At 42.3% G+C, this 22,778-nt stretch overlaps 1 protein-coding gene across 15 annotated transcripts in view; it reads left to right on the forward strand.

Moving 5' to 3' along the window:
• The window catches only part of NEDD4L (NEDD4 like E3 ubiquitin protein ligase), a 334,138-nt gene that overhangs the window by 178,152 nt on the left and 133,208 nt on the right, over window positions 1-22,778 (forward strand). For 7 of the 15 annotated variants that reach the window (XM_004447200.5, XM_004447198.5, XM_058277800.2 and 4 more), the window contains 3 exons: window positions 11,174-11,255; window positions 13,613-13,651; window positions 16,680-16,733. In XM_004447200.5, coding sequence (XP_004447257.1) covers window positions 11,174-11,255; window positions 13,613-13,651; window positions 16,680-16,733 — 175 coding nt within the window. Of the gene's footprint in view, window positions 1-11,173; window positions 11,256-13,612; window positions 13,652-16,679; window positions 16,734-20,136; window positions 21,735-22,778 lie in introns of those variants that run through there. The other 8 variants (XM_004447194.5, XM_012523700.4, XM_012523713.4 and 5 more) reach the window with 3 other exon arrangements.

Genomic DNA, 22,778 nt, shown 5'->3' on the forward strand with positions numbered 1-22,778 from the left:
TCTATATAATTTGGAAAATATAGAAAAATGGAAGAAAAAATTACAGTCTCAGTAATGTAGTAATAAACATTATTATTGGTATATTTATATTGCACTTGTTTCATTTGCTTTTATACTTGTGATAACGTATAATTTTTAACTTTCTTTTTGTTTTGTTTTGTTTTCAAAGATTTATTTATTTAGCATCCCCCCCGGTTGTCTGTTCTCTGTGTCTATTTGCTGCGTCTTATTTGTTTGTCCGCTTCTGTTGTCGTCAGCGACACGGGAAGTGTGGGCGGCGCCTTTCCTCGGCAGGCTGCTCCCTCCTTCGTGCTGGGCGACTCTCCTTACGGGCACACTCCTTGCGCGTGGGGCTACCCTACGCGGGGGACACCCCTGTGTAGCAGGGCACTCCTTGCGCACATCAGCACTGCGCATGGGCCAGCTCCACACGGGTCAAGGAGGCCCGGGGCTTGAACCGCGGACCTCCCATGTGGTAGACGGACGCCCTAACCACTGGGCCAAGTCCGTTTCCCTTAACTTTCTTTTTTAAACAAAGCACAGAAAACTGTCAAATTCTTCATTAGAGTCAGTTTAATGACTACATTGCATTTCCTATGTACACGTGTGTATTCATGTATTTCATAGATGTTCTTAGCTGTTCTCTGTTGTTGAATGTTAAGGCTGTTTCTAATGCTCTTTTACATTATCCTCTGGAGAATGATCTTTTGGGAGTTGGAGCACTTCTGGATAAAATATGGACATTGGAGGCAGAATGGGTTCTTCTGCCCATCTCTGAAATAGGGATACTAGCATCTTCCTTGCCAGAGTTGCCGCAGAGATTAGAGATGGCATATGTATAAGGCATCAAGGATAATGGTGTACATTAGAAAGCTGCTTAATAAATTGATACTGGCAATTATTACCTCTGTTCGCAAAGTTTTTCTCAGAATAATTTTTTAAATGATCTTTTTAGTTTGTTCTTTTTACACACACACACGTGCGCATGCACAGAGAGAGAGTGAGAGAGAGCCAGCTTTCAAGACAGAATCTGTGTTTCTGTACCCTCCCTCTTACCTGTGTTTTTTTCTGTGGGAGGAGGTGGATGGCCACTCTGAAGGCAGGGTCCTTTTCTATTTACATTTATCCCTCTCTACTTGCTCAGCCCGGTCCCAGTTAGTGGCTACCACTCCTCTGCTCGTGGAGGAAGTTCAGGGACTATTTGAGGAATTATATCAATTGCTCGAAAGTTTCTGGAAAGGGAGACGTTTTTGTTTCCTGCTTCCTTTTTTTGCCTTGTGACTTGATATCTCTTGAACCTATTAAAGCATTAATACAAACATAAAAGGAAGAGGTGTTTCCTCAGCCTTTGACTGTTGCACACATATGGGGAAAATCCATAGTAGTATATGCTGGTGATGCAGGCAGATCAGACTATCACATTCTTCGACAGCTGTATGGCTATTTCAGTAATTTATAGGTGGAACTTTCCCTTTTAGTAGTTGTCACTGAATAATATGCCACCAGAAGAGAAATATTAACCCATTTCTTTAATAAACACATTTAGCTTAAGTATTTTCACAGACTGCCAACTTCTATGTTGATTTGCTCAGCAGATGAGGTGTGTATTAGAAACGGGTTGTTCATTCATTCTGCAGACGAGATGTGCATGCAGTTACCACCTTCCCTCCCCCAGGATTCTCTGTGACCCAAGGTGGGATCCCCAAGTGACTGGCTGTAGATGGCAAGGGACAGGAAAGAGTCAGTCTTTACCAGAGACTTCAAGACTTGAGTGTCTGGGAGAGTTGTAGGCTAGGGGTGGCTCCAAATGTGCCTCACTCTGCTGCTGGTCTCCCTCCTCCTGACCAGAGGGCAGGTCCTCAACATCTTCCCACTGCCCTTTGTGCTCGGCCACTGGGGCAGCGTGGCCTGCTGATTTCTTGTGGTTGCTGAGCGATCATACTATTTAAGAGTAAGTAGCTCTTTACCAGTATTGGTGGCAGGTGGTATATGGCAAAGGATGCCTCATGCCTTTTGGTATATCTAGAAGACTGGAATGTATGCGCGTATTCTTTCCAAAAAACTACAGTAGGCATCCAGTTAAGGCAATTTTCTGGGTAGAAAAAAATATTTGGAGCCTTTTTAGATTTCTCAATGAGGTGTAGCCTGGGTCATGAAATTATAGGGTTTAGTGCCTCATCGAAGAGAATATATTATATATAGTTGAAGCATGTGTATAACTATTGTTATTTTTATAACTATTTGTGCTTATAAAAGTTCTTGCTCACAGTAGAAAATTTAGAAAAAAATAAATAAGAAAACATAAGTCATAAATGTATCATCTAGAGAGAACTAGTAACTCTCTAAACTGTTTCTTCAATCACTTCCATGTATATTTTGAATTAGTCTCCTTTTTAGATTCTGCTTATTCTTTGTTATACTGTGAATATTTTTCCCATCCTTAAATATTCTTTGAAAACATGATTTTAGCAGTTTTATAATACACTAGTGTATGTTTATACCGTAATTTATTTAATCACTTCTCTATTTGACTGGGAGGTTGCTTCTAATTTTCCTTACTTATATATGATGCTGTAATGAGTATCCTTTGCATATAAATATTTGCCTGCATCTGGTTATTTCTTTGGGATTATTCCTTTGAAATAAATTGGTTGAATCAAAGAGCATCATCTTTTTAAATTGCTTTCCAGAAAACTTAAAATAATTTATCTTTCATTAGTAGAGTATTAAAATCTGCTTTTTTAAAGAAAGTGTTAGCTTTTATGCATCTTTGACAGTTTGCTAGATGAAAGATTATTCCAATATTATGGTATGTATTTGTGTGTTTACTTCTCTCATACTATCTAGGTGGTTTTTCCTCCTTATTGTCTTGTAAGTATGATTTATGGGCTATCAGTAATTTGTGTAACACTGACTGTAATAGTGAAAGTGGAATAGAATTTGAAAACCCTCAACACGGCAGTTTTTCCAATGAAAATGTCTGTGTTCTCTAAATGTCAGTGTATCAAATTCACGATGCAGTCAAGATAAATTTACCTATGGTGCTATGTAATAGGCTACAGACACTAACTGCACTATGCTAATAATGAACAAGGACATGATCCCTTTAGAGGCTGCCCCGATACCAAATTGAGGAATTTCACACTAGGAAGAATTACTGCCTCCTTCAGCTTATGGTTATGGTCACGGTGCTGTTCTGTTGTCCAGGACACCTTTGTAGCTGATGGCTGCACAGGGCAGTACAGTCACAACCTGGCTGCGTCTGAACATACTTGAAGACTTTGCTCAGTGGAAGCCACTTCTGCCGCCACCACCTCTATTGCTGCCCTGCCCCCTAAAAAAACATGTGGCTCTCAACAGAGTTGATGTAGTCTGATAAAAATGCGTAAATAATAGGTGCAAAAGGACTTAGCCATTGCACATTCTTGTTTGTCATGGGACACTTCAGTGAGTCAGATGGAGACGGTCAAGCATTACCCCACTCAGGATGTGCCAGGACTGACTGTCCTTGTTCTGGTGTCCCAGGGGGTTGGGCCATGGACAGACTCAGAAAGTCTTACTGCTAACTCCCCCTGAGAATGACCTCATCTGCACCTCTTTTTGCTTACTGGAGATATGGGTGGCTTGAGACCCCCGAAGAGGATGTCTATCTCTGAATTCTTTAGACCCAGTTGCAATAAATGCAGGAATAATCTTCTCATCTCACTATTAGAGGTAACAGGAGCAGAGTCCCAGAGAGGGAAAATAGTATTCAGCACGGAGAGTCATGTTGAGATTGAAACAATTGAGAAGCTCTTTTCTCAGAAGTTTCTCAAAGCCAGAATGGATTTTTGAACAAGATTTCTTGTGACTTCTCATGAGAGAGCAGGTACTCGTGGATTTTTGCTTAATATCTTAGCACCTGTTAGGCTCTTTAAGAATCTTAGAAGTATCTGGTTTCATTCTACTTAACGGGATCTGTCCTCTGGCCATTAGCTCCTGCAGTTTCTGGCACGTGTAATGTGCCCAAGGTAAGGTGATGTCACCCTGCTCTTTTTTTCCTCTGATAACCATTTATGTGCAGATGAGATGTCTTGTTTGAGAGTGGGACAGCTTGAATCTCCCAAGTGGTTTTTCTTCTGGACTGTTCATTCTCCATGAAAAATACAGAGGAGCCTGTCTTAGTTAGCCAAAGGGCTGCTGATGCAAAGTACCAAATGAGTTGACTTTCATAGCGGTGATTTTATTTAAGGTAAAAATTTACAGTTCTGAGGCTGTGAAATGTCCAAATCAAAGCACCGTTAGAGATGCATTCTCCCCAAAGTCAGCTCCTGGTGATCCTGTGTCCTGCCATGTGGTGATCAAGCATATGGCAGGCTTGCCTCCTCAGCTGTGGGCTACTACATGGGCCCAGACCCTTGGGGAGTTCTTTCTGTGCCTCTCTGCTCCGCTGGTTCCAGCCTCCAGGACCTCTCTCAGCCGCTTGGGGCTTCTCTGTTTTCCTTAAGTTCTCTCTCTCAAATGACAGGATCAATATAATATGTCAGCTTCCTTTTCTCTCTGTGTCTTTCTGTGTTTCCACTCATATAAGACTCAGCAAGAGGATGGAGACTCTACCGAAGTCATTCCTCACTGATATAGTCCAGTGAGAAACAATCTAATCAAGTGACCTAAAGTGAATCTAGTGCAATCAAAAGGTACCACACCCACAGGAATAGAACATAATCTTTTTCTGAGATTCACAAAATGGAAACTGTCACAGAGCCTAAGATACTTGTGTCCATTTTGTGGTTTGCCCAACCTGGGTATAAGGATTTGAGGCCAGTCTTAACTTCCAAACTTCTAGTTGAAATAACCCTGAATGATTGGGATTCTGTGATGACAGATGACTCTGACCATCGGTGTTGGATCTGCCCTTGGCAGGCTCACTGATACAGCAGAGTCCAGGGCCCCTTGTGATGCCCTGAATTGTCAAGAAGTGCCCTGTGAAAGGATGACAGTGATGAAAGACAGGACCAGGACAGGACCAGCTGTAGTTTTCGCAGTCTTCTCTAAGTGGTACGGGAGGCTGCTCTGGGGTGCACTTGCTCTGCTGTGTCCATTGTCGGTCCACTGGGGATGGAAGCCGCAGTACTGTTTTGTAGTTTGAGATTACACACAGTCATCCAGGCCAGAGACCTGGAGGTGGATATGGACTCCCCTCTCCGTACCTCCCATGTTCAGTTGGCCATCCAGTTCATTTGAATCTGCCTTCAGGTGAGCTCCCAATACTTTCTTCTTTATCCTCACCACCTCTGTGTTTAGACCTTGCTCATCCTTTGGTGAAGGAGCCTTCACCAAGGAGAGAAGGAGCCCATCTCTCTCTCTGCCTCCTATGTTATCTCTTTGTAATGAATCTCTGATCACTAGTCTAACGTATTTGATAATGATGGTGGTTAATATTTAATTGAATGCCTACATCAGGCACTAATGTCGTTTTAGTCTTCCCAACAGCCTCCTTCTGAGGGAAATACTGCTATCATCTCCATTACATAGATGGTGAAACAAAGGCACAGAGAGGTGTGTGAATTGCCCAAAGTCAGACAACTACAAATATGGGGAGGCATGATTTGAACTTCAGTGCAATGGCCAGTTCCTTTGTGGCATACACACCTTCCTCTCCAACTAGCTTTTCTCCGTAAGCCTCCAGACTGCTGCCATGCCAGGCTTTTGAATGTTCAGAGCCCTAGTTCCAGCCTATCCCCAGACCCCTCCCTGGAAAGCCCTGTGTGAGCCCTCATAGACTCCTCTCTGGTAGTGGCACGCTCGTGAACCAGTGCAGAGAAATCCCCTGGGATACTTTTATAGATGCAAAACCCCAGGTCCTAACCCCAGAGACTCTGATCCAGCAGGTCTGGGGTGGAGGAGACAGGCCACCTGGGTTACAGGGGACTCAGGTACACATGGGATCAGGAATGGCTGCTGCCCAGTGTTGTATTCCTGGTACTTGGCATGCTGTCACAATGTTTGCTTTATTTCTCGGTGCACCAATCAAATGGAGTGGGGACTGCTTGTATTTCCACTGCTCATCTCCTTGCCCGACATAGAGAAGGCACTCAGTAAATTGGTTGTTGCACGAATCCTAACACTGGTTAGTCTTCTCCTTGGAGAGGCTGAAAGGGAGAATATGATGTCTAAACAAGTTCAACTGTGCAGAGAAAAGGAAAGGCTTTGTAAAATAGAATTTCTCTTCTACTTTGCATCTTCCTCCAAGGCATTGAGCTTCTTCGGCAGTAGCATTAATGCCAGTCCTGAGTTGTACTGAACACCAGTCATTGGGACTAGTTGCCAGGAGTGAATTCTGGGGGTCCTTGTTGTAAATATTGCCAATTTACTGATCTCCACCCCCATCCCCACAGACTTCCCCACAGTAAGAACAAGGAAGCATGGAACCTGTAGTGCACCCTGGTTGGCTGGCACCCAGTTTATACTATGAGGTCATTCGTGTCAGAGCAAATCAGCAATTCCAGCAGGAGCAGGGAGTCAGGAGCAACAGAGAACCTCAAAACTCTTAGAGGGAAAACAGCAACAATCATAGTGGCTCTCATTAATGTCCACTTCTGTGCATTTGGCACTGTGCTAGGTACCAGTATTAATACATGATTTTCCGATATGTACAATAACTCTCAGAAATTCTCATTAGGAATTGTCCCCCTTTCATTGATGAGCAGTCTGAGGCTGAGTAGTTAAGTGTCCAAGGGTTGATGGTTGATGAAGCTGAGATTTGAGACTTTATTAGAAGGGGTCAGGGGTATCAAATGGAGAAGCGTCAACAGGGGAGGTAGAGATGTCCTTCTTGCCTACTCCTCTCCATGCAGCCCGTTTGGTTTGTTTTGAAGTTATGTGTGTTTTTTTTTTTTTTTTACTACCCCCTCCCCCCACCCAAAAACATCTTTCATCAGTACAGAAGGGAATAACATGGAAAGCAGAAGTCTCTACCCATTCCCAACATGAGTAACTGCTGATAAGGTCCTTGTGTGTCTTTCCTAACTTTCTGGTGGTCTAGAGGGGAGGTGATATATATATACACACACGCACCTTTAGTCCACTGAAGAAAATTGGGTTTAGAATAGAGCAACTGATAATGGGCGATATGGAAAGAGAGATGACATTTTGTTCCAAAAGAATGGAATGTGTTGAGGCTTTTAGAGATAGAGCATCAAAGGGCAACAGGCTCTTCCAGAACCCCTGTCTTTATCATGAGGCCCTATTTCATGTGGACTCAGTGTGAAAGGTCTCGTGGAACTGCATTCTTCCTTTAAGTACTCCTGGAGAGCCAGCATCATGCTCAGAAGGAAGGACGTCAGGGTTTGAGGCAGCACACAGGCCTTCAAAAGGAGGCTGGTGATGAGGTGTGCTGTCCCTCAGCCGTGCCCCCAAACATATGCACACACCCCTTTTTGTTTTTGATCCCTGGTAGGTGAGACTGTTAGAAACTGGAAAAATGTATAGGAAATTAACTGGCCATTGATAATCAAGGGTAGTTTCTTACACTTAACAGCTGTGGGCTTCACTCTGTATTCCCTGTTGGAGAAATACCTCTGGGAAGGGTGGTAGGATCTTCTTCCCTCTTCTTCCAATATCCTTGGGAAGTCAACCCATTTTACTTAGGATGGGCCCAGCTATTGTTATTATGAATAAGAAGTGAGTGTTAATTGCTCTGAGAGTCAAAACATTCTTACTAGAAGGGATCATCCAGTCACTCAGCGCTTTAAATCTTTTTGTGAAGTTATAAAATCCTCTCCCCAAAATATCTAACATGGAAGCCCAATGCCTAGAAGAGATTAAGACAGAAGGGGCAACCTGCATTCACCGTGCATTCGTTCTGTAGAACCAAGGCTCTGTAATCTGTAGTTTGAAAGCATGTAATTTAATCCAGCACCTTTATTTTGCAGATAAGAAAATTGAGGTCTAGAATGCTGAAGTGACTTGTCCAAGGTCACACAGCTAGTTTTTTGGAGTGTTGAGAAGATGATCCCAAGGTGTGGCTTTCTCCAAATGGAGACACCTAAGCCTAGGGTTTAACCTAATTTGTATGCTCTCCTCCAGACTCTACAACAGCAAAGGTAAAAATTAGGTCAGAGTAGCAGTAACAGGATAACAATTTTTCCAACTTGACAGAACTTTAGGAACTCCTGTGCTCCAGAAATTTCCCCCTCAGCCAGCTCTGTTGGAGGTCGGGAGTAGCAGATTGCAGCAAAGCCCTATAGCGTGCAGGCAGAGCGACAGGCTCTGGAGCAAGTGTACCTAACCCTTCCCATCGTCTCTACCTAACTATTTCATCTTGGGCAAGTGGCTTCACTTCTCCACGTCTCCATTTTCTCATGAAAACGGAGTCAACCTGAAAAGGTTGAGGTACTGCACGTAAGTGTGTAGCCCCATGCTGGGGCACAGACTGAAGGCTTCTGATGATTAGGTGCTCAGGTGGGTGGGTGGGGGTCCTGGTCCTGATCCCAGTCGTGGTGCTGCTCCCAGTACAGGTTGTGTGGATGGTGGTGATATTCTGGCCCGGCTTGTCTTGGCTGCTGTGGCACCTTCCTGCTTACTTTCTGATACTCGGTGCCCCTGTCCCATATGTCAATTTTAGGGTCCAGCATTCACCTTTCTGGAGTAGGGAAATGCCTTCATCCCCACCCAGCTGGGCTAAGCAGTGCCCATTCATAGCTGTCCATTTGAGACCTTTATTAATCTAATTCTTTTCTTTTCACCCACGCTTTCCCCAGCTCACAGGCACTAGTCCCAGCTCTTAGCAGTCCCCAGTAGGACGCGTGGTGCTCAGTAAATTTTGTTGATATGGTGGTTCTGCAGTACTTGCTGAAAGGGAGGAGGAGCCCAAGACGCACCCAGGAAGCCCCTGCCCTCTGCTTTCCTCCCTTCCCCTCCACTCTTACACCCCATTGTCCTTTAACTACCCCTTGCTCTTAGCCTTTGGTTCTCTTTCAGGCTAAATTCTCTTTCAGGAAGTTTCTTGGCCCATCTTTCATATAGACACACCCTGGTACTTACCAAGCACTTAGACATGCTCAGACCTGCTTTTTCCTCATTACAGCTGGAATCCACCCTCAGCTGCAGATGTCATTTATTGTTTACTACTCAGCATACAAACTGAGGCTAGCGAATGACCAGTAGAAGAATGCAGGTGTTGTGCTAATGTGAGTGCTTAGCTCTTTATTGCAGTTATGTAATAGCCTATGATCTTGACAGCCGAGGGACATAAAAACAGGATGACAGTGAGCAGAGTTTTGTGGTGTTCTCTATGATGTGTGTGTGTGTGTGTGTGTGTGTTTGGGGCGGGGGGGGGGGGGGAGTATATCATGCACATGCCCCTCCATGGTATGTATAGTGGGAGCCTGTTCTTAAGATAACAGCTTTCAAGCCTTGGTCTCTTTTAGCAGTAGCTCTGTGGCTGGAAATAGAACATTAATTTCTGTAGCTAAAGACTAATCTTTTAAAACACTACCTTCAGTATTCAGAGTGTGGTGCTAGACTGACATCAGCAGCACTGGGGAACTTGTTAGAAATATTCTAGGGTCCCATCCCAGATCTATTGAATTAAACTGTGGGGGTGGAGCCCAGCTATCTCCATCAATAGCTGTACCATCGCCAGGTGATTCAGATATGCTCAAGTCTAAGACCCACTCTGAGAAGGTGGCTCCCCATAGATGACCCAGATCATGTGCTCCAGTCAGAAGGGCACTCAGGTCCTTCGACTGGATTAGGTGCTGGCACTTGAGTCCTCTCTCTTCTGAGGTGGGGGGTGTCCAGAAAAGGAGAAGAAGGTATGGTGCATCTGGATAGTTGATGGATAGGAGGCAAGGCATGGGCTAATGTTTTCTTCTCAACCAGAATGTTGAATATGGAAGTATTTACTCAGAATGGAGGGATAACTAAGCAAATTCCGTTTTGTTTTTTTAAAGAACTTCATTGAGATGTGTTTCATGGGTAATAAATCCCTGCCCCTCCCCCCAACAATATTTTTCACTGATCTTCGATTTCTGGTTTTGGGATACTGTGTATAGTCCTGTTGCTAACCTTTCATTTTATTATACCTTTCTCTTTCCTTACAGGATTTCTTGGTATGTTTATTGTTTGAGGTATCAAATGAAACCGCTATACTCTCAAGCATTTGATGGTACTTTGTGATCTTTGAAATATCCTGAAAGTTCACAAAATAAGGGTTAAAAGCCATGGTATATCCACTAAAGGATAATTCTCACATTGATATAAAGTTAACATGATGAATTGATAGAAATAAACCACCACGCAATAGATAATTATACAAAAATTAAAATTTGGGGATTGAGCCATTTCTGTAATTTTCAAGATCTCAAGTATGAAATGGGAGAGTCTCATGGACCACAAATTTTTATAAAGTAATAGTTAGTCTAGATTTTTGTGCTCCCAGAGCATCAATACTAGAGAGTATAAGTGGACTTCAACTCTCAGCATACAGTCCACATTAAGTAATCTCACATCTCTTCTTGCCAGAAATTTTCAGGTTTCCTAAGGAAGCAATCACTGAAGATAGTGTGATGTGTGCAAGGAACTCTGGGAACTGTAGTCAGAAAACCTGACATTTAATCTAGACTTTGCTCATGTCTGTAATTTTGAGCAAATAGCTCTTAATTTGGGGGACTTTAGTTTTTTTTTGTTGGATTTTTTTTTTTTAGTGTTTTTATAAGGTGGCAGGTATTGACTTAAATGATCAATCTGCTTTACTTTCATTAAAAGAAGAAAAATTTTTACTTTCACAGTACAAATCAGAATGTAAAGTAAAACTTGAATTAAATTTGGAGTCTGACCAAATTTTATATGACTTTAATAGCCTTTCTTGTAATCTTTTTAGAATCTATGTTTAGAATTTTTTAAAAATTGCTAGTTTAATTCTTAATTATAGGGAAGATTATTTTCAGGCTGTTTTGTTTTTTTAAGTTAGAATATGAGTTTCATGACTTTTGTTTTTAAATTAACAAGCATCCTTGGCTCTGGTTGATAGAAACTTCTCAGTATTTATTTACCTACTAGGCATATTAAAAATGTTATTGCTTAGTTTGTGTAATTTACACTGATATTTGCATTTTCATTTAGATTTGGCTGCTTTCTTTTTGTTAAATGAAAAGTATAACCCCATTAAATCTGAAATATTCTTTTACAGTGATCCATATGTGAAACTTTCATTGTACGTAGCAGATGAGAATAGAGAACTTGCTTTGGTCCAGACAAAAACGATTAAAAAGGTAAGTGTCTATCCTTAATTAAATTCCATTTGTAATAAATTACAATGTGTTTCGGCATTGCAGAAGTTTATATTTTAAGTATAAGATTGCAATATTTTTATTTTAAGCAGCCTTCCAGGTATAAATCCAAAAATCTTTCACAGACCAAAAATTTATCAGCATTACTATTGCCAAAATACAGATTCTGGATTTAAGTTAAATGATTGTAAAAACAGTGTTCTCAAAATAAGTCTTATTGCAAGTTACAATATTTTTTTTCCTGCAAGGAACACAGTAACAGGGTTTTATTCTTGGCTTTCCTTTTTTATAAAGAAATGTAAATAGCTTTTAATGAATTGCAACGGCTGGTGGAATTGCTAGGCACAAAAGGAGGTTAAACTTGAAGCACATATTCCCCAAGGAAGCAAAATACTTGCTTGGCTACAATATAACAAATAAAATATATTAATAATAAAGTTATACATGTATGTATACCATATGTTTTATTTTCGTAAATTTTACATACATGATTTCATTAAGTTCGCTTTTATCATTATATCTTAATCACCTATGTCCATGTTTTTATATACATATATAAAAGATAAATATTTACCCTATTTATGAGACCTTTATAGGAGAGGCATGATTCCTATTGAAAATATTTTAATCTGCGATTCAGCGTTATTGATATATTGCTCTTAGTTTTCCCTCACCATCTTTTGGGGAGGGGTTTAGATAGTATTTCTGATAAGCATTTCCTGGAGAGCAGGATTGCTTTTAAAAATGTCTAACTCTCCCGCTGCGAGTCCAGACACCTTAGAACCACGGCCTGGACCTTTTGTGCCGGGAACTGCCGTCTTGGGCCGTCCACTGGCATTCGGACTGGCAGTAAAAATCCGTGTTGACACCGGGAGAGCGTGTTTGGTTAGTGGGGAGGGTGCGGGTGCGGAGGAGGCCATTGTTCCCGGCGCGGGCGCTGCGGCTCGTGGTGCTCGGCGGAGCCCCCCGGAGGCGACGGCCCGCGGAGGAGCCGGGAGGAGCCGGCGGCGACGGGCGACGCTGGCAGGCCCTTTCTCCCAGGGGAGCGCCTCCTGCCCGCGCCCTGCCCTGGCCGAGGGTGTAGCCCCGCAGCGGGGCCGCTCAGCGTCCGGCAGCCGCTGCCAGCCTCGGGGTTCGTATTTCTGCCCTGCTCTCCCCTCACCGCCGCGCGGTCAGCGTTCCTGGTGTGGTCTCCCCGGGTGGCTGGCGCGTCGCGCGCTCCTGTCACGCACCCCGCCCCTCTGCGTTTACTTGAGTGGTCACCAGACGGCCGCACCCCGGGCTGGCCTGGCCTACCCACCCCCTCCTCCCCATTCATGTGGAGAAGTGGGGAACTCCGTTATTGGGGACTCGAATTCAGGGTTGAATTGTGGGTGGAGAAAGTGCCTATATTTTAGATGTCGGGTCAGTGTTGAGTTCTGTGTTTTTCATTTTTGTGGTAATGTGTATATGTGTGTGTGGATGCAAATATACATATGTTTTTTTTCTTCTCCCTGAACTGGCATCTTAAAGGAAATAGGTTGATAAAAATAAATATAATTGATTAAAAAAAAAAATTTGCTGTTGGCAAGGTTGTGATTTTTCAATTTCAGATTTTTATATATAATTTTTAATGATGTCCTTAAGAGTATTATGCATATGCAAATGCAAATAGGTGGGTATATATATATTTATAGTATATTCTTCGCCTTAATTTTGAAGACTCCTTGTCAGTCCATTTCTTGTCCACGATGAGGATGAAAGTTATCCTTTCTGTTATTTATACATTTAAATTGACTGATGTAGAGATGGATGGATGAATGAATGGATAGAGAGAAGGACTGGTTGTCTTTTGGGAAATATAATTCCTTTTGGTTTATAAGTTTTTTTTTTCTTGTTGCAAAATTTGATTATCACAGTTATAACTTTTAAATGTTATTTAAAATTAAAATATCTAAATAATGAACTCTCACCTACTTCATTGCTATACAAAACAGATTTGTGCTAATTGAGGGAAGTCAATAAAGTTCATTTCCTTCTTGAACAAAGGTCAGTTTCTTAAAGGATATTTTTATATTTTGATAATGGTTCTTTGTAGGTCCCTGATGCTTTTCCTTCTTATGGTAGCTTGCAATTTATGGTTTCATGTCTATTGATGAATCATCTATTTCATAAGTATACCCCCTACCTATCTAGTTTGGTTTACATAACAGGCTTAAATAATCGGCTCAGTGCTTATTTCATTGCCATTTTGAAAATCTCTTAACTATTATTTATACAAAAAAAAAAAGGGTTAAGCAAATATGTGGCCCACATTGTACTAATAGCTGTTCAAATTTTAAAGATTATTTCTCTTCCAGACGCTGAACCCAAAGTGGAATGAAGAATTTTATTTTAGAGTGAGTTTTTCATTTTCTTGGTACTATTTACTATTCATAACTAAATTGATATTACTATTATGACAACTTCATATTGAGGGAAAGCTGTTGAGAAATTTTACTGTGAAAATCTTTTTAAGAAGAGGCATGATTAGGTCATATCCGAATGTATCCCAAAATTTGAAAAACTATGAATAGTTGTCACAGAATCTGAGTTTGTTTTATTTGGGAGGATGGTTTAAGGAAGTAAAATGAAAGTTATCTGAATATCATGTTTTCCCTTTGTAACTCAAACTTTTCTTTAAACAATAAGATAAATGTAATTGAAATAGGAGACATGGGTTATGAATTTTTTTTTTTAGAGATAGAGTAAAACAATAGAGGCAGTGTGGTTAAAAGAAGCATGAAATTACCAATTATGTTCCAGTTAGGAAAGAAAATTTTTGTAATTCAAATATTTAGTGTGTATATGTGTATAAAGCATAAAATTACTTCTGGAGTTTAAATATCACTAAATTAGATAGAATTTCCTCAATCTTTTATATTTAACACCTAGAACAATGGTTTGTAGAATTTTAAGAATTATGAAATTTCTGTTTAATGAGTTTTTGTGGGGTTTTTTGCGGGGGAGAATAGGAATTGGTATTGAAAATTCGGAAATGTTAAACTGCTGAGCCATTTAATTAAAAGAACTTCTCTTTAATAATAACCATATTTCAAATGTCTGTATAACTGGTGATATTTAGACTTGCTTTATCACTAAAAATGCTCCAAAATAGGTCTTCTGATCAGTGTAGACTCCTAAAGAAGATTATTACCATTCAGTCCATTTACAATTGGCCCGGATTTCTTCCTTTCAATCACAATAGTATTTTATGTGCTCAGACATAGATTACTGTACACATCTGCTTTCTATTAGGTTCAGAGTTGAAGTATGGCACTGATAGTTTAATACTTGGTGAGATCCTTTGTGTAGCCTTTACCAGATGTATTTTAAATTACTCTGTGAAAGGCCTGAGAAGTTAACAGGGGCAGATAGATGTCACTGGCCCTTAGTTAACTCTCAAATGTAGCTCTCCATTTGTAAAACTTCAAGTTATTTAGATCTTTTAGTTTAACACTTCAGCTACATTCATAAAAATTGTACGTCTGAAATTTTTTTCAGCTAATCTTGGCTATAAATGTTTTAAAACTCTATTTTATTGCCTTTTTTTTTAAAGATTTATTTTATTTCTCTCCCTCCCACCCCCGCCCCCATTGTCTGCTCTCTGTGTCCATTCGCTGTGTGTTCTTCTGCATCTGCTTGCATTGTCAGGGAACACTGGGAAACTGCATCTTTTTTGTTGCGTCAGCTCTCCATGTGTGCAGTGTCACTCCTGGGCAGGCTGCGCTTTTCTCACAAGGGGTGGCTCTCCTTGCAGGGCACGCTCCTTGCTCATGGGGCACCCCTACATGGGGATGCCCCTACACGGCACGGCACTTATGCGTGGCAGCACTGCGTGTGGGCCAGCACACCACACGGGTCAGGAGGCTTTGGGGGTCGAACCCAGGATCCTCCATATGGTAGGTGGATGCTCTGTCAGTTGAGCCACATCCACTTTCCTTTATTGCCTTTCATTTTTTAAAGAGTGTTTTTTTTTTTTATTCATCCCACAAATATTTATTGAGGGCTTACTATGTGCTGCCAGATCTTGCTCTAGCCTGTGGATGCACTTGCTGGCCAACAACACTATCTTCACAGAGCACATAAACAAACATTGAGCAGTCTGTCCACCTGCTTGCCCCATCACTAGGCTAGAGCATACCATGGGACAGAAGCACCAGCTGAGCTCTCCATGAGTCAGACATTACTGCATTTCATTTTCCTCCTAAGCAGTGGAAATCTAGTAACAGTACACCTGGGTTGCATCTCAACTTTTGAGCTCTGCCTCTCAAAGCCTTTGTGACTTGGAAAGCCACCTAAGGACTTCTCTCAGTTTTTCTTCTTTTTAAAAATATATAGGTATGTAAAATTTAAGAGATTTATTTTCAGAATTGACTCACATGACCATAGGGATTGGCAAGTCCATGTCCCATAGGGCAGGCCCCAAGTTGGGAACTCCTGTGAAGGTTCCAGTGAATTCCCCAGGGGAAGCTGTCTGGCTGAAGTAGAGATAGAAATTCTTTTTCCTCCCTTGGTTCTCTCTCTCTCCCACAGGAGAGGCAGTGCTTACTCCATGGGTTGTTTCTCAGATTTCATGGGATTGTATAAATGAGAACATCTTGCACCATATCTCACACATGGTGGTGCTTAGTGATCCTTGAGTTTAAACAGTAAGTGCCATCTTACTGAGGTAAAGACAAAGGAAGGAACAAAAAGATGTTGGAAGCCCAGTAGCGCTGACATTAGGCCCATATTACTGGAATATCTTTTTTTCTTTCTCTCTCAAGACGGGCAGACCACACCTGGTTCAGCTCCTAACTGCTCTGCCTACTAGTTGTGAGCTCTTGGGAAAGCTATTTCACACTCATGGACCCAGTTTTTCATCAGCTTTGCATAATAGTTATACATCAGGAGATTGCGAGGATTAAATGAGATTTTGTACCTTTGCAATACAACAAGGAGACATTGCCTAATAAGCACCTAATAGGTTACTGCTACTATTATTTTTATTTTTTTCTTTTCATTACTATGATTGGGCTTCAGAGATTTCCTCAGGCTTAGAGCTTTGTGAGAATGTGGCTTTGACCCACAGCTTTGTGGGCCTCCTTTTTGCAGAGGAAATTTAGGAACTCTTTAAAGCTATTTAGAATTACCTTTTCTTTGGTTGGAAAAACAGCTAGGAGCCTTTTCTTCTGATGTGCCTAAATATTAGGGGCAGAATAATATAGGAAAGAATAAGAGAAAATTTGATTTAGTAGACATAGGATTCCAGAAGAGTAGGTTAATTGTTCCCATTACACAATTGAGTTGGGAGCATTATAAAACATTTATCGTAATTTTCTGTCCCTTATTTCATCCTTTGAATGAGTTCTGTTCATTTTTGAAGTACTGTTTATGTCCTTCTAGGTAAATCCATCTAATCACAGACTTCTCTTTGAAGTATTTGACGAAAACAGATTGGTAAGTAGTTTGGCTGTTTTTTGTTTTCTGATCGGTCGGTCGGTCGGTTGGTCGGTTTTAGGAGGTACCAGCGATTGAACCTGGGACCTTGAACATGCGTACCACGTGGTCTACCACTGAGCTACACTGCTCCCTGATTTTTTAAAAACTGCATTCGGAGACTAACATCTTTAAAGCTGTGTTTATGTTGCAGTTATGACAGTGTATATGCTCAATAGAAGATTATTTTTGTCCCACTCTTTGTTTAGAGTTCATAATTCTAACAAATATTTTTGTGTTGCTAGGACAAAGTTTATTAGTCTGTATGTTTTTATCACAGTAAATATTAGTGAAGGTCTCCAGGGATGGTATCAGGCCATATGCTGGTGCTGTAATGTTGGGACTACAAGCAGATCTGGAATGAAGCCATCAATACCTGTAAACAAACCTTGTAGGGCGGGGCTGGGGTGGGGTGGGGTGGGGATGTGTTAAATATAGGCCAGACTGTAATACTGTAACCCATTCAACAGAGATTCTAAGGCGAAACTCTTTGGAGAAATGAAAATCTAATTAACAGTATATAGCAAAAACTGAGTCTATATTTAGCAGAAAATTAAACCGTATGTTAAAATCTCAAGGGAGAGTCTTAGGATCTTTAAAGAACCAAAGATTTGCCTGAAGCATGTAACCAATATAAATTAACATTTTAGAATAGAAATGAAACTTCCGAAGCAAATTTGGCTTACGGCAAAATTTTGAGAAAATTTTTTGTTTTCTTAACTCACACCTTTCATACTTACTATGGAACTTAGGAGTATATTTAATCTTTTATTTTTTTTGAGAACTTGTAAGTTAGCAAAACAATCATGCATACCATACAGGATTCCCATACGTTGTCCCACTACCAGCACCTTACCTTGTTGTGGCACATTTGTTCGAAGTGATAAAAGAACATCGTCATATTACTGCTGTCTATAGACATGTATTTTTCCCACAAGCCACCTTATTATTAACACCATGTATTAGTATTGTATATTTGTTATAGTTCATGAGAGAACGTTCTCATATTTGTACTGTTAACTTCAGTCCGTCATTCACTACAGGATTCACTGTGTTATACTGTCCCTGCCTTGCATAAGCCATCCAAAGTATACCCTCAGTGGCTCTCTGTTTCATCACAGTTGTGCTGTCACAGCTTAGTCCATTTCAGAATGTTTTCATTACTCCAAAAGGAAAAATTCCATATCCCTTTATGCACCTCCATTATTGACCCCTAACATTAATATAGTATCTTTTTTGCCATTTGCTGTAAAAATATTGCAATATTACTGTTAACTATAGTCTATGTGTTACATTTGTTCTATTTTTCCATGTATCTCCATATTCTTAATGCCTTGTAATAGAGGAACATTTCTGTGTTTGTACTATTAACCATTACCATTATCCACCACTGACATCACTATGTTATACAGACCCTAAGTTATTATCTATTTTGCTTTCAATTGACATTAACCTCCCAAGACTACCCTATTATACTCTCTATAATGTGTTCTCATCAATTCTATCCAGGGAGTGAATTTAATCATGTGTGTGGTATTATTTTCCAAATTAGGTTCTCACCTGCTATTCTGGTATCTTTTCCATTAAAATATATGGATTCTTTGGTGGGCTTGCATTAAATTTAACATTTGGTATTTGGGGTAATATTTAGTAGTACTGAATAACTAAGTCACTTTCCGTTACATGTATGAAGGTGCTTTCTTTTAAATTGAATAAGAGTGTATGCTGGGGATCATTCTTAGTACTCCAGTTTTCCTCTTAGTGAAAACTGAATTAGTTTTCAGTACAAAAATAAGTCACTGGAGCATAGATTCAGCCATAGACTAATTCTTACTCTGCAATTCATTCGGTCCAATAACATTTCTTCACGATGAGGTCAGGGTCAAATTTCAGGAAAAAATTGCCTCTTTTCAAATGTTTTAGTTCATTATTTAGTTTTCTTTGATTAAGAGAAATTCACTGTAAAAAATTTTTTTTTCCATTTCTGTTACCTAAAATAATAACTGTTGGTGAGATAACCTTGCCATGGGTTCTAAACAATCCTTCCAAACCAAAAAGGGCTTTGAATGCAATGTAGTAAGAAATCTTTAGAGAGCACAAGCTTTATCTGAAAATCAGTATTTTATAATATTAACATCCAGCTCTGCCCTAAGCCAGCTTCAGTGTTGTTACCGTGCAATGAATGCTGGTGTGTGTGTGTGTGTGTGTGTGTTTCTTGGCTGTTAATCCATTTAAGACAATACGTGACTGTCCTGGTTCTTGGCAGTTTCCAACAGACCAGCTTCCATTTCTGTCCTAATGGTCATTTTTGGCATGTAAAGCACATGCCTTTAGCAGTCAGGTTTGGATGTCCGAAAGCTTGGGAGTAACCCTCCACACCCTTGCCTCCAGAACTGTTGACAGTCATGCTTTACGGATTTTAAAAGAAACCTTTTGTCACTCTTTGCAGCCTGGTATTCTGACTCTCCTAAATAAATCTCTTTGCTAAATAACCCATGTTTCTGAAAAGAGTAAGTTTAAAATGCACAGAACATTTCCAAGTTAACTACAAAGTCTGATAGTTTTTTTATCATGTGTTTTTACTTTTATTTCTTAATGTCCTTTTTGGACCTCAGTGAACATATAGCAAGTTTCCTCATTGATATCCCGGCTGTGGTCATGTGCTGACTTCTTACTGGAAGACAGTCAGCTCTAGACAACATTTCCTGTATTATGATGTTTGAGTTAAATTGCTGCAAAAGCCACGTGCAGGCTCTTCAGTTTTCCTCCCCCTTTTTCTCTCTTACCTGGTGCATGGGAGGCAGTGTTTTCTCTAGCTGGGTTTCCTTTTCCCTGGTACTGCCGTGTCTGATCATCTTCTTCCAGGTGATGTCCCCTCACCTGTACACACACACCTTCTAAGTGAAAATTGTCAGGGTAGAAGCAGAAAGGGCCATGCTAACTGGCAGTCTTGTAAGTTGTGCCCCTCTCCTGCCCTACTTAACTATTTTGTTACTTGTCATTGATCACGATCAAATTATTTAACACTAAAGAGATGCTGATTCGATAGGGTACATAATTGTATTTATAGTACGTTTTGTCAGTTTGCATTCCATCATGATAATGTCGTGGTATCATAAATGACAGAGAAACCTAGCATCCGCTGCTTGTTTTTCTGCATCTAAACTATTTTTTCTTGTCATTATTTGGTTTGGTGGGGGATGTGGGGTGGGGAGGGAGTGTGGGAATTCCCTGTGCTTAATGCCAGGTCCCTCACATTCACTGGAGGATCTGAGTGCTCTGTTGAGAAGAAAAAGACTCGTCCTGGGAGTGTGATGTGCTTTAGATTTATAGCAGGGTGGCTCCAAGTGCCTCTGCTGCTTTAGTCGGCTGTGAGAACTCCCTGCTGGGGCCACTCCTTTCTGATGGAAAAGCAGCAGCTGGGAAGGTGCCGTTTCAGGCTCTTGCTGTTTAAAAAAAAAAAAATGAGAGCGAGAGGGGGGAAGACTCCGCTAAGCCCACAAGCTGGCATTGGAGGGGGAGAAGGCAGTCATGTGGTTCTAGCCATCCTACCCTCTGTCCCGGCGCGCTGAGAGTTCGCCGCTCTTATCCAATCCTGCCTGGAATGCCGCTGGCCACTCGGGTTATTTCTGCTATCTGTCGCTATTGGTGCTGCGGTGCTAACAGTTTGGCAGATGGGACACTTTTCCTTGGAGTTTATGTCTCTGGTTTTTGACTTCTGGCAGTGCTGGGATTGCCGCTGCTGCTCCCCCCCTCCCTCCTTGCCCCCCGTTTGCCATGGCCCATCGGCTTCGGTTTCATTTTGGCTCTGGTCGGAGCAACACAGCCCCCGAGTCCGAGATCCTAGACCAGGAGCCAGAAGATGACTTTTTCATGGCATTCCACACCCTGCCCCGCCGAAGCAGCCCTCACCCGTTCTCGCAAAATGGAGGGGAGTGCGGCGGCAGCCTGCGCGGCGGAGTGGCAGCGCTCAAGCGCAGCACGTCCATGTTCATCCCGCAGCTGCTGCACAGCCTGGACGCGCGTCCCACCAGGAGCTCGTCCGTGCACATCTCCCTGCAGCGCAAGGCCCTGAACGGGCACGCCGACGAGTGCGCGCCGCCGGGCTCGCTCGAAGACGGGCTCCCGTGCACGCTCGCAGACCTCAGGGAGGACTTGACCACCCCGGTGAGAAGGTCTTCGTCTCAGAGCAGCTCCCAAGAAACCTCCGAAAGAGAGACCCCGGAGAGTTCTCCTCCAAGGGTCTCAAGGGACTTAGGGCAGCAGGTCAATGGAACCAGTCCGTGTGGCCACCAGGCGTTCTGTGCCATCCCTGCCGACGGCCAAGAGGACGCCGAGCCCTTGGCTGCCCCAGGAGAGGAGGGCAGCAGAACGCCCGCAGGGCTGAACTTTGGTGGGGTCAGGATCCAGCACCGCGCTTCCAGCGCAGACATGCGCCAGGTGAGGCTGCTGCCGGTGGGGTCCGAGGGACCGAACGGCCCGTCCATGCCTGAGCCAAGGCGCTGGTCCCTGCAGCACGTTCCAGATGCTTCGGGTAGCCCTGGGAAGCGGTGCTTTGTATTCCAGCTGCAGCAGCCCCAGCAAGGTGCCCTGAGTCTGGGTGGTAACTGCAACTTTGGCTTCACTGGCACCAAGGGTGATCGGTTGGTGAGGTATCCCCGCATTCGGTTGGAGAGGAGCACGTCATACCCCACCCAGCCCCGAGCCGATGGAGCGAGCCCCACAGAGGACCAAGGGGCCTCTGAGACGCCACGCAACAGCAGGACAACTCCCGAGATCCACAGGGCAAATTCCGTAGAGAGGACGCCACAGAGCCCAGGGTGTATGTTTAAGATTAGGCAAGATCAGAATGCAGGGCAACAGCATTTCAGAATCCTTGTCACTCGGGGGCCAGAAGAAACTCACCAAAATCCGGAGGAGAATAAGGCCAAAAGTCCTGCCTCGACAGTGGCAAGCACCCCGGTAAGTTGCTGTGTGTTTACATGGGAGAGTAGGTCAGAAGGGACTGATTCCTACCCAGAAAGCTTATTTTGCAGTGCAATTAAAATAAACTCCATCCTGCGTCTGGGAGTTCCCCCGCCTTGGCTGCATTCCGCGAGGATGATTTGTGGTCGGTGGTTGGTAGAGATCCATGAAACCAGCCAGCGTTTTAGAAAATCTCTTTTCTGTAGGTCTTCAAAGTCAAGAGCTCTGCCTGCTTTGAGAGTCCAAACAAAACACCCTTGGCTTTCTCTCTTCCAAATAAAAGAATCTTAAGAATTTATTACTTTCAAGTCATCTGCCAAAACACAAGCCAGTGCCCCAACATGTTCATGTTGGAAATGCATTTAAAACGCTGCTTGCCAAGATAGCCTAGGACGACTCTGCATTGACTAAGAGTCCGTTATAAGAAAGGCTAGATCCTGAATGATATTGCAGGGACAGATGCAGGACATTATATATCCTGCCATAACCCACTGAATGGACTGGGAGAGAGTGTTAACTACAATGTAAACTGTAATCCAGGCTGGGTAGCAGTGCTCCAGAATATTTTCATTAAATGGAATGAATGTACCACACTAAAAATAAATAAATAAAGGGTAGAGAATATAGCACCAGTAATCAAGTTTGGTCTCTTAATAATTGAAACAGAGCACGTAAAATTTGCTTTTCCTAATGGCCTTTGTGCTGTGGGGGCAGGGGAGGGGGTGTCAGTTTCTCTTACATAATTTTCTTTGTTTTTCAGCTCTCTTAAGTAATGCCAGGCAAGAGTAGGTACACTTGTTGGACAGTGAGAAATGTGGTTTTGGAGCAGATCGGCTTAGGAACCAAGGCAAAGGTGGAACCAACGGGGCCCCGTTAATTGCCCGGTCGCATGGCTGTGGAACTTAACTCTGCCCACTTGAGTCTCTAAGCCAGGGATGCTGTATATAGAATAGTAAGTGTCCTGTCTCCAGCTGTGGGAACAGATTCTGGCCTCTCCTGCTCCTGTGTTCTCGCGCTCTCCCTTTCAGTGAAATGTAGTAC

This window comes from Dasypus novemcinctus, chromosome 16 (genome assembly GCF_030445035.2).
Source record: "Dasypus novemcinctus isolate mDasNov1 chromosome 16, mDasNov1.1.hap2, whole genome shotgun sequence".
Classification (NCBI taxonomy): Eukaryota; Metazoa; Chordata; class Mammalia; order Cingulata; family Dasypodidae; genus Dasypus; species Dasypus novemcinctus.